Source organism: Eucyclogobius newberryi, unplaced genomic scaffold, assembly GCF_026437365.1.
Source record: "Eucyclogobius newberryi isolate DKJ021-1_F unplaced genomic scaffold, fEucNew1.0.hap1 SCAF_9, whole genome shotgun sequence".
Classification (NCBI taxonomy): domain Eukaryota; kingdom Metazoa; phylum Chordata; class Actinopteri; order Gobiiformes; family Gobiidae; genus Eucyclogobius; species Eucyclogobius newberryi.
In genome coordinates this window covers 22,707,707-22,723,977 of record NW_027316532.1, presented here as the reverse complement: position 1 = coordinate 22,723,977, position 16,271 = coordinate 22,707,707, and the positions used below count along the sequence as shown (strand labels likewise).

The 16,271-nt window shown below is 47.0% G+C and overlaps 2 protein-coding genes across 2 annotated transcripts; both read left to right on the top strand.

Annotated features, from left to right (window-relative positions):
• The first annotated feature begins 2,087 nt into the window (after positions 1 to 2,087).
• On the top strand, positions 2,088 to 7,403 carry insl5a (insulin-like 5a). Its single transcript, XM_072438057.1, has 2 exons — positions 2,088 to 2,380; positions 7,052 to 7,403. Exons 1-2 carry the CDS (start codon positions 2,191 to 2,193, stop codon positions 7,186 to 7,188), a joined length of 327 nt encoding a protein of 108 aa, XP_072294158.1. The 5' UTR covers positions 2,088 to 2,190; the 3' UTR covers positions 7,189 to 7,403.
• Positions 7,404 to 9,090: 1,687 nt separating this feature from the next.
• On the top strand, positions 9,091 to 15,312 carry LOC140353480 (uncharacterized). The gene is made up of 2 exons (XM_072438056.1): positions 9,091 to 9,556; positions 15,081 to 15,312. The coding sequence occupies exons 1-2, from the start codon at positions 9,150 to 9,152 to the stop codon at positions 15,310 to 15,312; spliced, it is 639 nt and encodes a 212-aa protein (XP_072294157.1). The 5' UTR covers positions 9,091 to 9,149.
• The last annotated feature ends 959 nt before the right edge of the window (positions 15,313 to 16,271 follow it).

Below are 16,271 nucleotides of genomic sequence, written 5' to 3'. Positions count from 1 at the left end.
CGACTTATATGTGATATTATTTGTTATTTTCACACTTGCACCCACATTTCACACTCCAGTGCAACTTATATATGTTTTTTCATCTCTATTATGCATTTTTTGCCACTTATAGTCCGGAAAATACGGTATTTTTTTCATTCTGATCTTTTCATCGTTCATAGTCCATCAAATGTATTCTCCTCGACTGCTTTACCTTTGTCTTAACATTATCATATTAATTTAAGTTTTATTCAAAATAGTTTTGAGCTTCATTTTTTCAGATTGTAATTGCATATTGTCCCAGAAACTGAAAACATTAGTGAAATCTGCAACTCTCAAATAATACTTTTTAAACAATAAGGACACTTTACATAGATAAATAATATGTCAAATAAATAATTAGGTTTCCAGGATATTTTGGCTTCACTCAACAGGACAAGAGGCGACGAGAGAAGAAGAACATGCAGCAAACTGTCCGCGCCAGGATTTGAACTGACAACACAGCGGCTTGTGGCATATGTGCTGCCGCTCTAACCACTCCACCACCACCAACTCAATCATCACGACTTATTGTATGAAGTAATGTGTTAAAGTGAATTACAGATTATTTTGCTCTGTTTCTGCGTCAGCTCAAAAGTCACAATTCTCGTCCCCCGGGTGGAAAACCGTCGTCCGGGGCAACGTGACGCTCCACATCCTGCCGTTTTACACCCAGCACGTCGAGAATGTCCCACAGTGTGATGATTCTTTCGGTTATTGTCGGTCTCAGGTGTTGATGAGGCCGCGCGTGTCATTGTAAGCGTGTCGCCGTGGTAACCGTCCCCCTGAGGCCTCAGTCGTACTCAGACAAGTTCAGAATCGACAGTATTTGGGCCTGAACACCGCGTCACACTTGGCATCCACACTTGGCATCCACGCGTTCTGGATCTTTCTGTCTTTGCGTGAGCGGCGTTGGTTTAGGTTGACCTTTGACCCTTTCTTTTGTGCTCCCCGTTTGACTCGTCTTCTCCGGGGACGAGCCTCGTTTGCGACCACTCGAATCTCCCTCCGATCCCCATTTGACTTCATGAACGCGGTGACGTGCTCCGCCGGGTTCACACCTCGCTCCCGGGACGTCGCCCGCGTGTGTACGACCCTGAAGAAATAACCTTGATAGCAGGGGCCCTGGAGTGGGGCCCCGGGACGACGACGGTTCATCCCAGCGTTGAACTCAAAATCAGCCGCTAATAGCCTCAATAAAGCGGGAACAATGACTCGATATGTAACGAGGAATTGGTTGGCTAACGCCTTAATTAAGCAATTGTTAATCATTGTTAAGAAATATTAATATTTGCTCGTTATAAAGGGTTTGTTTGCTCTATCACGGCTATTTAAGGTGCAGTTATTATAGTGGTACAAATCAGAGTGTATATTTATTTGACCTAAAAGCAATTTTTAAAAAACGAGCAGTGATGACAAAAATTAATATCACAATTTATTTTTTGAGTGTCGAAGTTGATATTGTGACAAACAATTGTCTTTCATCATGTTGGTCGAGGTTTAATTATCATTATTACCCTTTTTCCATGTTTAGTTTAAATCGGCTCTGGTAGCATTTCTAACCATAAACGATTTGATGTACGTTCAAATTTGGCGTCGCTTTAAAACAACAATCGATGCAGTGTCTTAAAGTTTAAAAAAAAGCCAAATAAACATGGGCTTCGTGAGATATTAGTTAGTTAAACACATGGATTTTTTTCAAGCCTCACCATTATACGTCATCGCCAACAATTTTCAAAGACAGAACAACACACGTCCTTCCTGTGAGCTTGCACCTCCACAAACCTGACTCTCGTTTCCATGGAAATGATGTTTATCTGGCTGTAATGTTCCACAGTTCGGCATAAAACACATGTAGAAAGTTCTAAAGTGTGATTTTAACTTCCATGGAGTCTCACAAGCGACAGAACGATACTTTAATGTCTTTTCTTAAATAAATGTGATAGTATTTAAGGTACGGGGCGTGTAGCGTTTACAGTAGTGCATTAGGACAACGTGACTGCTCTGTCATCTCCTCCTCGGCAGATAATGAAATTGAACTTTGACGAGCTGAGGATGATGAGGAGGAGGAGGTGGAGGAGGAGGAGGTGGAGCCACTGACGATGAAGGGACACTGATGGAGGTCTATATAACGCGTCCGACGGGAGGATCTGGCCGTGAAGCGTGTCCAGGATGATGCACAGACCTCTGCTCCCCGCCCTGCTGCTGCTGCCGCTCCTGCTCTGCGCGGCGCTGGGCCCGCTCCAGGCCCGGGCAGAGGTGAAGGCGGTGAAGCTGTGCGGCCGAGAGTTCCTCCGGGCCGTGGTCTACACCTGCGGGGGCTCGCGCTGGAGACGCACCGGGGGCGACGAGGACGGTGAGGGCACGTGCGAGTAGATGTGTTTGTTATACGGTCACACGGCGGTGGTGGTGGTGGTTGTTGTTACTTACAGTGGACTTACAGCAGACTTACTGCGGACTTACAGTGGACTTACAGCAGACTTACTGCGGACTTACAGTGGACTTACAGCAGACTTACTGCGGACTTACTGCGGACTTACAGTGGACTTACTGCGGACTTACAGCAGACTTACAGTGGACTTACAGTGGACTTACAGTGGACTTACAGCAGACTTACTGCGGACTTACTGCGGACTTACAGTGGACTTACTGCGGACTTACTGCGGACTTACAGTGGACTTACTGCAGACTTACTGCGGACTTACTGCGGACTTACAGTGGACTTACAGTAGACTTACAGCAGACTTACAGTGGACTTACAGTGGACTTACTGCGGACTTACAGTGGACTTACAGTAGACTTACAGTGGACTTACAGCGGACTTACAGTGGACTTACAGCAGACTTACTGCGGACTTACAGTGGACTTACAGCAGACTTACTGCGGACTTACAGTGGACTTACAGTGGACTTACAGTGGACTTACAGTGGACTTACTGCGGACTTACAGTGGACTTACAGCAGACTTACAGTGGACTTACAGCAGACTTACAGTGGACTTACAGTAGACTTACAGTGGACTTACAGCGGACTTACTGCGGACTTACAGCAGACTTACAGTGGACTTACAGTAGACTTACAGTGGACTTACAGCAGACTTACTGCGGACTTACAGTGGACTTACAGCAGACTTACTGCGGACTTACAGTGGACTTACAGTAGACTTACAGTGGACTTACAGTGGACTTACTGCGGACTTACAGTGGACTTATAGCAGACTTACAGCGGACTTACAGTGGACTTACAGTAGACTTACAGTGGACTTACAGCAGACTTACAGTGGACTTACAGGGGACTTACAGTAGACTTACAGCAGACTTACAGTAGACTTACAGCAGACTTACAGTAGACTTACTGCGGACTTACAGTGGACTTACAGTGGACTTACAGTGGACTTACTGCGGACTTACAGCAGACTTACAGTGGACTTACAGTAGACTTACAGCAGATTTACAGTAGACTTACAGCAGACTTACAGCAGACTTACAGCGGACTTACAGCGGACTTACAGCGGACTTACAGCGGACTTACAGCAGACTTACAGTAGACTTACAGCAGACTTACAGCGGACTTACAGCGGACTTACAGGGGACTTGCAGGGGACTTACAGTGGACTTACAGGGGACTTGCAGGGGACTTACAGCAGACTTACAGCGGACTTACAGCGGACTTACAGGGGACTTGCAGGGGACTTACAGTGGACTTAAGGGGACTTGCAGGGGACTTACAGCGGACTTACAGTAGACTTACAGTGGACTTACAGGGGACTTGCAGGGGACTTACAGCGGACTTACAGTAGACTTACAGTAGACTTACAGCAGACTTACAGCGGACTTACAGGGGACTTACAGGGGACTTGCAGGGGACTTACAGTGGACTTACAGCAGACTTACAGCGGACTTACTGCGGACTTACAGTGGACTTACAGCAGACTTACTGCGGACTTACAGTGGACTTACAGTAGACTTACAGTGGACTTACAGTGGACTTACTGCGGACTTACAGTGGACTTACAGCAGACTTACAGCGGACTTACAGTGGACTTACAGTGGACTTACAGCAGACTTACTGCAGACTTACTGCGGACTTACTGCGGACTTACAGTGGACTTACAGCAGACTTACTGCGGACTTACAGTGGACTTACAGTGGACTTACAGTGGACTTACTGCGGACTTACAGTGGACTTACAGCAGACTTACAGTGGACTTACAGCAGACTTACAGTGGACTTACAGTAGACTTACAGTGGACTTACAGCGGACTTACTGCGGACTTACAGCAGACTTACAGTGGACTTACAGTAGACTTACAGTGGACTTACAGCAGACTTACTGCGGACTTACAGTGGACTTACAGCAGACTTACTGCGGACTTACAGTGGACTTACAGCAGACTTACAGCGGACTTACAGTAGACTTACAGTGGACTTACAGTGGACTTACTGCGGACTTACAGTGGACTTACAGCAGACTTACAGCGGACTTACAGTAGACTTACAGTGGACTTACAGGGGACTTACAGTAGACTTACAGCAGACTTACAGTAGACTTACTGCGGACTTACAGTGGACTTACAGTGGACTTACAGTAGACTTACAGCAGATTTACAGTAGACTTACAGTAGACTTACAGCAGACTTACAGCAGACTTACAGCGGACTTACAGCGGACTTACAGGGGACTTGCAGGGGACTTACAGTGGACTTACAGGGGACTTGCAGGGGACTTACAGCGGACTTACAGCGGACTTACAGCGGACTTACAGGGGACTTGCAGGGGACTTACAGTGGACTTAAGGGGACTTGCAGGGGACTTACAGCGGACTTACAGTAGACTTACAGTGGACTTACAGGGGACTTGCAGGGGACTTACAGCGGACTTACAGTAGACTTACAGTAGACTTACAGCAGACTTACAGCGGACTTACAGGGGACTTACAGGGGACTTGCAGGGGACTTACAGTGGACTTACAGCAGACTTACAGCGGACTTACAGGGGACTTACAGCAGACTTACAGCGGACTTACAGCGGACTTACAGGGGACTTACAGCAGACTTACAGCGGACTTACAGCAGACTTACAGGGGACTTACAGTGGACTTACAGTAGACTTACAGCAGACTTACAGCGGACTTACAGGGGACTTACAGGGGACTTGCAGGGGACTTACAGTAGACTTACAGCAGACTTACAGTAGACTTACTGCGGACTTACAGTGGACTTACAGTGGACTTACAGTAGACTTACAGCAGATTTACAGTAGACTTACAGTAGACTTACAGCAGACTTACAGCAGACTTACAGCGGACTTACAGCGGACTTACAGGGGACTTGCAGGGGACTTACAGTGGACTTACAGGGGACTTGCAGGGGACTTACAGCGGACTTACAGCGGACTTACAGCGGACTTACAGGGGACTTGCAGGGGACTTACAGTGGACTTAAGGGGACTTGCAGGGGACTTACAGCGGACTTACAGAAGACTTACAGTGGACTTACAGGGGACTTGCAGGGGACTTACAGCGGACTTACAGTAGACTTACAGTAGACTTACAGCAGACTTACAGCGGACTTACAGGGGACTTACAGGGGACTTGCAGGGGACTTACAGTGGACTTACAGCAGACTTACAGCGGACTTACAGGGGACTTACAGCAGACTTACAGCGGACTTACAGCGGACTTACAGGGGACTTACAGCAGACTTACAGCGGACTTACAGCAGACTTACAGGGGACTTACAGTGGACTTACAGTAGACTTACAGCAGACTTACAGCAGACTTACAGGGGACTTACAGGGGACTTGCAGGGGACTTACAGTAGACTTACAGTGGGCGTAGTCACAAGCATCAGTTAGAAACCCACACAGGAAGATTAATGACTGAACACGTCTCTCTCTCTCTCTCTCTTTCTCTCTCTCTCTCTCTTCTCACGCCCTGTCCTTTTCTCTCTATCTCTTTCTTCCCTTCTCTCTCTCTCTGTAACAGCACAAACCATGCTAGTGTGGCGTTCAGGTGCACTTATTTGATTGACACAGCAGTGGCAGAGGACAAAATGACTCACTTTAATGTGCTCTGCCAGTGTTCCAGGAGCCCAGGCCACTCAGACCTCTCCAGACGGACATTAGCGCCAGGATAATAAAAACTCCTGTAATTTACCAAACACATGATAGTTTAATATCGGGCTGAAAGATTATGGCAATTTGATTTTGCGTTTGAAAAGTCTGCTCAGAGTGCACGTTGTAAAGACCGAAAAGACTGACTCGGATTTATATGAAGCCGATAAACGAATACAAGAATCACATGCATTTAAGAACGTGATTGTCGAGGTTCAAAAGGTTTCTTTTTCTTTTAATTAAATAATTGCAGCCATGATGATGAGGATGATGATGGTGTTGATGATGATGATGATGATGATGATGATGATGCATCTTTAATGTAATAAATCCTTCCAATGCTTCTTGCGCACAATGGTCACTGCAGATGTATTTTTCAAACCAGTTATGCCACAAAAGCACTACTTTGTATTGATTCATATCTAAATGTATTATAGACGATATATTTCTTATTTCAGATGAAGGTCACAGTCACAGTCAGCCAACAATCATGAAAAATTGTTAAAAAAACAAAAAAACAAAACCCAATATGACGTTTTAGTGTTACGATTATTGTGAGAAAAAACATAACGATTTAACGATTATTGTTGTTGAGACCAAACAACAGTGAAATCTTGTATTCTTTTTCATTTACTATTTCTCAAGCTTGTGAACGGCTTTACAACATTTCTGAAAGACAAAATAATGTTAAATAAACGTAACAAAAATAGTACTTTACATTAACCATTTCCATAGTACAAAAAATAGATTTAAATTTTAAATCTATTTTTTGTACTATGGCTTGGACTAAAAATACATTTTGGTTCTTGAAATTCCAAAATGACCTGAACAATCACAGTTATCGATTCACCTGATTTTTTTCTCACAATAATCGGCAATGCATTTTCTGACCTTCACGTTGTTTGTCCCGCGTCTCCTCAGGCGGGGCGCTCGGGGCCGAGACCCTCGGTGGCCGGGGTCTCCGGGCGGAGCTGTGGAGGCGGGACATGAACAGTATCCTGACCTCTGTGTGCTGCACTATGGGCTGTAGGAAGAGCGACCTATCTCTTCTCTGCTGAGGAAGAACAACAACAACAACAACAACAACAACAACAACAACAACAACAACAACAACAACGGCCTGGAGTCCAACCAGTATCACAACAATCAACACTATAAACCATGTAGCATCCTGTATCTCACACGTGTTTATAGCCACTTTTTTAACGTGTGGGAACATTCTGAACCGGGCTACAGCCAAAGTGAACACGTGACAACGGGTGCGTTTACATGGCCAGGAAATCAGATGACCCAATAAATAGAACTGATTATTGTTTGTGTGCACGAAAAAGGCATTTAGAGGCTTTCTTTCATCTTTGTCTTTGCGTAGTGAGGAAAGTAGACTGGCCTCACATTTGGCATTTTGGTGATCAGGTTTTTGGTGTGTAAACGTAGCCAATGTCTCAGGTTTAAGGGTGAGGTCTTTCTACTTTCGGCTCAAATGTTTTGTCAATTTTGTGCATTTAGTCAAATAGAGAGTTTAAAATGCCTAAAATGTGACTAATAAAGTTGTTTTTTGAAAGAGAATCTCGTGTGCTGGCTGTGTTTTATTATATTGTCCAACAGTTTGTACATGTACAAGAGGAGACAGTTCATTCATTTAATGTGCAGGCCAATTTCTGCAGGGAATGACAAATGTTAATCTTTGTTATGTATTTCTAAATTTGTGTTATTCTACATGTGTTATTCTACAATTCTACATTTCAACATAAATATATATTTCTATTACAAATTTAGTCAGATACAGTTCACCAGGTTTCCTATCTTGAGTGCTTGTTTATGCAAGCTATGAAGAAGATGCATTAGCAAATAGTGCATCAAGTAAAAGTGATCAAAGTATCATTGAATCAGTGCTCATCATGTGATGTCCAATATAAACTGAGCCACAGTTTTATTAATTTTAGATTTGTGTTTTTTAAATGACAATGTTCTGTCTCAACATCTAAATATTTCAATATATCAACAACTTGTCTTTTTTCTCCCTTAATGACAATTCCAGGAGCATAAAGGAGATTTTATTCCTGAGGAACACATGTTGACGTTTTATTAAGATTTACCACATCTGTGTATTCGTTTGAGATCATTAATAAAACACTGAACAAGCTCCTACTTCAGTGAGTGGTCCAAAAGATGTGATTAGAAAAGCTGCACGCACTGGTACTTTTGTAAATGTTATGTTCCGTTCATTTTGATGAAGTAGCAAAATAAAATAGAAACGTTGATTTGACAACAAGTAATAAAAAACCTATCTAACTTAAACCTCTAGTTCTCAAAGTTCACTTGTTACTGTAGGATTTGTGGTGGAACAATCCAAACATTTCTTGTCAAATTGGTGATGTTTTTGGAGCATTATTGTCCAGAAGAACATTAGAAAGTTGTAACTTGTGCTAAATTTGGCACTATTTTCTCCCCGTAAGCTACACGACTGGTGTAACGTTAGACACTATTATGTCTTCTAAATAAGCTCTGGTGTAGCTCACTTAGGGATAACTTATGCAATGGAACCGGCAAATGAACTACAACCCATCCCATTGACTGGGTTAATAATAGTCTATATGGGTTTCAGAATGATAAGAATCTAGGACCGTTGTCATAGTGATTAACAAATTAATAGAATATATTAAGGTTATTTCTTTTGAATGGTAAAAGTCCTCAAAATGTTGCATATAACATTAGATAAACAGAAACTGAAACCCACGAATAAATAATTGTGGTATATTACACTAGAGAATTGTATGTGCTATATTCTGCTCCTCTTAATGTGAATGTGTTATTGTGTGCAATAGAGTGTCATTATTAGTGCTCCCCAATAGAGGGCGCACTTGCCTTGAAATTGAGATGTTGTTCTACTTTATTTCGGCCAAGATACAACATCTTTTTGGCGACGAGGATAAAGAACTTTGAACGGGTAAAGATTTTGTTTTTTGGTGAAAAAAAAAGAAGGGGGAGAGAGAAACGCGAAAGAAAAAAAAGCTGGAAGATGGCGACCATTGGCACTCTAGCAGCGTTTGATGCTAAAAATCAAAGCTGGGAAGAATACTGTGAAATAATGGAGCAGTTTTTTGAGGCCAACGAAATTGATAACGGAGACAAGCAGAGAGCAATTCTCCTCAGTGTGGTCAGCGCATCTACGTACAGTTTAATGCGGAATCTCCTCAGTCCGGAGAAACCAAAAGATAAAACTTATCAGCAACTGGTGTTGTTGATGAAGAACCATTTCGACCCGAAACCAAGTGAAATCGTCCAAAGGTACAAGTTTGATTCCCGCAGTCGTAAGCCAAACGAGTCAGTGTTGGATTACGTGGCCGAGCTGCGGAGGCTGGCACAGGACTGTAATTACGGCGACACATTACAGCAAAAGTTGAGAGACAGGATCGTGTGTGGAATCAATGATGTTGTTGTTGTTGTTGTTGTTGTTGTTTTATGGCGGTTGGCATCCGAGTGTTGCATTACCGCCAGACTTTATTCCTCAGACGTTTCGTAGTCCTCAGACTCTGTCGTAGTCCGTAAAAGTACTCCTCCCATTGCTTTGGCGTACAAAGCCCATGAGGTCATGATGTGTTTTTGTGACTAGAATAGTTGTTGTGTCAGAGACCAACCGGCTTTATTCCAGGGAGACTCCTCCCCACCTTCCTCGCCCTCCTCGACGTTCGGTTAGAAGTCCCTCTTCCATCACCTTGGCGCTTCCAGGCCCACGAAGTCCAAGCGCGTTAGGACATCCTCTTGCTCCTCATCCTCGGCTCAGTCTCCAACACCCCCCACCTCTATAAACGTTTACCCAGCCCTGTGCTACATAAGTAAGCAACCACAGCCTGACACAAACCCTGTGACTGGATCGCCAGAACGTTCCGCAGATTGAACTCCCGCCCATTATTCCGAAACCACAAGGCCAACCCGGCCCTTTCCCTATCATAAGCCTCACAGCAAATCAGCACATGCTCGACAGTCTCTGGCACCTGACAGTGACCACACAGACCGGTCGGATGTTTGCCTATCCTACTCAGTGACCAATTGAGTCCAGTATGGCCAATCCTCATGCGGGCGAAGGCCCTTTCCTCCCACGCGTTCCTGCCCATAGACCCGCAAGGACCCACACTACCCTGTATGTGATAGAGATGCCGTCCAGTAACACAGTGGCTCCAAAATTCCTGCCAAAGGCCGACCACATGACTCTTGATAACGGGCTTGATTTCAGACTTGCCCAACTCAACCGCCACATCAATTGATGGCCGCCGAAGGGAACGTTTAGCCAGTGCATCAGCCATTTCGTTACCATCCACCCCCACATGCGCAGGGACCCAAATGAAGGAAACCCTCACATCCTTCCTGGACAGGGAGAGCATCAGACAGAAGATGCCATTCAACACATCCTGTCTGCAATCCGATTTCCCAGATTTAATGCTTTGCAATGCAGAAAGGCTGTCAGAGGCCACCACAATGCCGCAACACTGCAAAGCAGATTCCGCCCATTCCAACGCCAACCGTATCGCTATGAGTTCCGACGTGAAAACAGAAAGGCGGTCTGTCAACCTCTTCTTGACCGCTAGCCCCAGGTCAGGCACAAAATAAGCGGCGCCAGTACGCCCACTCTCAGGATCCCTAGACCCGTCGGTATAAATAAACACATCACCTGAGTGCTTATCGATGATCGCTTGAACGGCAAACTGCGGTGCCCTCCCAGCGACTCCTCTAAGCTTGCCATGCAAGCTAACATCAACAGGAGCCGGGACAAACTTCCACGGAGCTATAGCAGACAAAGCCACCGACGGGCTCACACGCAGATCACCAACCCCCGCAAGCCGCGCCTTCGCATTTCCTACCTGGCTGAAAACCATACCGCCAGCCTCACTCTGCCCCCCATCAACCCTGAGAAAGTCCCTCACCGGGTGAGAGCTCGTATGACCTTGCACATTCACCCAGTAAGCCAACAGAAGTTCTAGCCTCCGGAGCCGTAACGGCAATTCCCCCAACTCAACCTGCAGCGCCGAGACAGGGGAGGTCCTAAAAGCCCTACAGCAGATGCGCAAGGCCTGGGCTTGCTCCACATCAAGCTTCTTTAAGTTAGTCTCAGCCGCAGACATGTAGGCTATACAGCCATAATCAATAGCCGCCCTCATGACGGCCCGATAAATACCCAGGAGCGACCTTCTGCTGGCCCCCCAGTCCTGGCCGGATAGACAACGAAGCAAGTTATTCACCCTTTTGCATTTACCACTGACCTCATCAATGTGCCGACGCCAACTAAGCCTCTCGTCAAAGGTGACCCCCAAGAACCTCACCTCCCTGACCTGTTCGAGCACCTGCCCATGCAGTCGAAGGGAGACGTCCCTATGCCCATTGAAGAAACAGATCACTTGAGACTTCCGTACGGACAGTTTAAACCCCCACTTCAGGGTCCACTGCTCCACCTGCTGTATTGCCCTTTGCAGTTTCGCCTCGTAAAACCGGAGATTCCTCCCTCTCACCCATAGAGCGCCATCGTCAGCATAAAGGCTCCTCCCAACAGACCCATCCACGTCGTCAAAGATGTCCTTAATCATAACATTGAACAAGATAGGGCTACACACACTCCCCTGCGGGATCCCATTCTCCACCCCATAGACCCCAGAGTAAGCAGCGCCCACTCTGGTTTGGATACGCCGGCCAGACAGAAAGCTCCGGACCCAGTTAAACAGTTTACCCTTCACACCACACTTCCGCAGCTTAATGAGGAGCCCATCCTTCCAAACCATATCGTATGCCTTCTCCACATCAAAGAGCACCGCAGCTGATATCCGCCAGCTGGATATCAGATTCCAAACACAACACGGAATCCATGGTGTTCCTGCCCCTACGGAAACCACTCTGGTGCGCAGGAAGCAAACCCCGACTCTCCAAGAAGTAATCCAACCGCTCGGTAACCATGCGCTCCATCGTTTTCCCGAGCTGCGACGTCAAGGCAATCGGCCTATAACTTGAAGGGTCAGATGCTGGCCTACCCGGCTTCAGAACCGGCACCACCGTAGACTGTTTCCACGCAGATGGAACACAACCTGAATCCCAAACACGGTTGAAAAGACCCAGGACTAGCCCAAGCGTGTCATCAGTCAAATGAGAGAGCATGTCATAGCACACCTCATCTCTACCCGGGGCTGTCTGTTTCGCCTTAGAAAGTGCTCTCCTTAGCTCAAACAAACTAAACGGAAGGTCAAGGTCATCTTGAGTCGAAGGCTGGTGCCCAATCAGCTCAGAATTCTGGGCCAAAGTACTCTCCCTGTAGTGCCTTTCCGCAGGTGAGAGATTGTCAGAGCTGTGCACCGACACAAAGGTGCTGGCCAACAGTTCAGCTTTGTCAACGTCGCTGACTGCTTCAACACCATTCAGTACTAGGACCGGGGTCCCATGACGGCGCTCAACCCCATGCATCCGCTTAATCATCCCCCAAACATCCCCGAGACGCGTTTCTCTCCCAATTTTGGAACAATACCGCCTCCAATAGGCACTCTTGGCCGTTCTCACAGTTTTCCGCACAACAGCGCGGGCCCTCTTGTAGTCAATGAGGGCACCCTCAGTGTGGGCAACCCTTAGCCGGCGAAACGCCGCATTTCTCGCCCTAACAGCATGACCACATGCTTCAGTCCACCACGGCACCCGCTTCCTATGTCCACTACCACCACTCTTAGGAATCGTGCCTACCGCTGACTGCGTGATGAGCGAGACAATTGCACTATTGAGATCATCCACCTGAGTCAATCCTCCTTCCTGCAGAACCCTAGAACCATCATCAGCTTTCCTCAGGAAAGCCCCCCAGTTCGCCCTTGCCAACTGCCACCTCTGGATCCTCGTCCCCCTGACCACACAGCTCCCAAAGCCAATCACGGTGCGGACTAGATAGTGATCGCTACCAAAAGAAAGATTACCAAGAACCTCCCAACTACAAACACCAGCTAACTCCTTGGACACAAGTGTAAGATCTATTGCACTTTCCGCACCGGTCCCCATATCATAGCGGGTCCCACCCCCATCATTCAGACAAACCAACTCCCTTTGATTGATAAAACCCTCTACCACCTGCCCATGCCTATCGGTACCACTACCGCCCCACAAAGCGCTATGCGCATTAAAATCCCCACACCACACGGCCTTTCCCCGAACATCCTTACCGATACTATGCAAGGACTCTAACGTTAACTCACCACACGGATTATAAAGGTTAACCACAGTAACAGCTTCACCACCCAGCCAGACCCTCACCGCCAGGGCCTCCGGCGCTTTACTCACACTGACAACAACGTAATTTAGGTCATCTCGGACAAACACAGCCACACCTCCGCCTCTACCCTGCTCCCTATCATTCCTAACACACACATACCCTTGTATCCCAAAACCCCACCTAGGTCGTAACCAAGTCTCCTGCACGCACATAACGTGAGGCTTGTTCAACAAGGTAGAGACAAAATGCTTAAATTCCTGGCCATTAGCACGAAGACTACGCGCATTCCATTGCAAGACAACCACCGCCATTATGAGCCCCCGGAACCTGACGGCGCATCGGGAGCCCCCCCACTCCCACTGCCAGAATGGGGCAGGGCGCCCTCCCGCAGCGCATCCTCTATCTCCGTCCACTCGGGGCCCCCAGCTCCAAAGTACTTCCCTGCAGCCTTAGCGATGATCTTAGTCTTTTCGGATCTCTTCTTGGTTTGCCCAGTACAGTTAATCACTTCCACTATAAAGAGGAAGAAATCTTTCCTCTTCACAACCAGTACATCCTCCGCACCCACAGGGCCTCTGCCCGTGGAAGGCACACTCACAGGCATCCCAGTGAGGACCTCCCCCTGGCCGCGGGCAACGCTGCCCCCTCCCCTGTCGCCTAGGACACCAGCAGCACTGGCAGCCCCCACTGCATCCACCGTCACCTGACTACCAGACACCTTCTTGACCGCATCCGCGTAGGATATGCCTTGAGAGGCCCTAACTTTTTGCACCTCAGCAGCCCTCTTGCTGAACACGCATCCCCCGTAGGCAGAGCTATGCTCTCCCCCACAGTTACAGCACTTGAGTTTTGCTCCGTCGTCACACTTCCCATACTCGTGGTCTCCTGCACATTTACCACACTTCTGCTTCCCTCTACAGACCGCTGCAATATGCCCAAAGCGCTGGCACTTGAAGCAACGCAGGGGCGGCAGAACATATGGGCGTACGCCATAGCGCATGTACCCAACGCACACCACACGAGGCAGGATCCCACCTTCAAATCTAATCATTATCGACAGGCTGTCACACCTTACCCCATCCCGGGTCATCTTCAACCGCCTAGCATCCACCACCTTAGCTCCAGTCAAATTCTCCTTTATGTCATCCACAGATGTCGTCGTAGGGACGCCTACTATAACTCCCCTAACCGTGCCTCTTACAGCATCAGACACAAGAATGTCCTTCCCCCCCAGAGACTTAGCTTCAATCGCCTTCCTTTGCTGAGCCACGTCCTTGCACACGACCAGCAGCGAGCCATCCCTAAGGACACTCGCATGCTTGACCACTCCCACAGCTACAGTCAGGCTCCTTGTCAACGCCATCGGATCCCACCCCTTAAAGGGCGCATTATCCTGCGCGAGCTTTATGAACACCTTACACTCTGAACTCACATCCCCGACATCTGCAACCCCCTCGCCCTGCTCCTCACTGAGAGAGCCCTCCATAGACGAGCAAGAAGACGCCCTACGCTGCACAGGATCAGTGGCTCCAGGGGAGTCCTCCCCGCTGTTCATATCGTCACCGACCAGGTCACGCTTCCTCTTCTTCTTCCCCGTCATACGGACCGAGGCGTTCCTCTATGTTGCCGTAATATCCAAACTGTTGTCGTTGTTGTTTTTTATGGCAGTTGGCATCCAAGTGCACGAGGTATCGTCGTAGATGCCTTTCTGAGCGCAGCCAATGATGATCGCATTCAACGACGACTCCTGGCAGAAACGGACTTAACTTGTGAAAAAGCGTATTCTATGGCAGTTGCTTCGGAAACAGCAAATAAAAACGCATTGGACCTCCAGAATCCAAACGCAGTGACAAGGTGCTTCAAACTAAACAAGGGTTCGTACAGCAGTGGAGCGTTCAAGAGCACAACGCAGGAATGCTATCTTTTGCAAAGGACAACACAACCCAGGTGAATGTAAGTTCAAACAAGAAAAATGTCATGCATGTGGAAAAGTGGGACATATTGCAAGAGCTTGTCGAACAAAAAGTAAACAACGGAAGGGACATGCTAAATTTAATGCTAGAAAAAAGGATCAGAGAAATTCAAGCTACCACTCACATAATGTTCAAGAGCAACAAGAGGATAGCAACAGTGACAGTGGTGGGAGCTGCTTATGTGAAAGTCAAATATAATCAGCAAAGAGCTAAACTGCTGTTGGTTGTTGTTAAAGGAGATGGCCCCACACTGCTGGGCAGAGGCTGGCTTGAGGAAATTCAGTTGGACTGGAAAGAGGTGAAAGCGAAAAATAAGGCTCGTCAGGTACAGCACTTACACTTGGAGAAACAGATAACGCTACAAGAAATACTGTGTAAGAACGAAGAAGTGTTCAAAGAGGAACTTGGCACTTTAAAGGGCACTAAAGCCACAATTCATGTGAAAGAAAATGCTGTTCCGCGTTTCTTTCGTCCAAGATCGATTCCTTATGCAATGAGAGCAAAAGTGGATGAGGAAATTGACAGATTGTTAAGAGAGGAAATTATCACGCCTGTGAAATATGCTGAATGGGCCGCGCCTGTTGTACCCATCCTGAAACCAGTGGGAACCGTTAGGTTATGTGGAGACTACAAACTAACTGTAAACACTGTTTCCTCATTGGAGCAGTATCCAATACCCAGAGTGGATGATTTGTTCAATGCACTAGCTAAAGGCACACAATTCACCAAACTAGATATGAGTCATGCTTATCAACAGATATTGATGGATGATGAGGCAAAGAAATACCTCACGGTGAACACACACAGAGGACTGTTCACTTATAACAGACTACCGTTTGGTGTGGCGTCAGCTCCAGCCATATTCCAAAGGACCATGGAGAGTCTCTTAAGTGGGATTCCTCTGGTCGTGGTTTATCTGGATGATATTTTGGTCAGT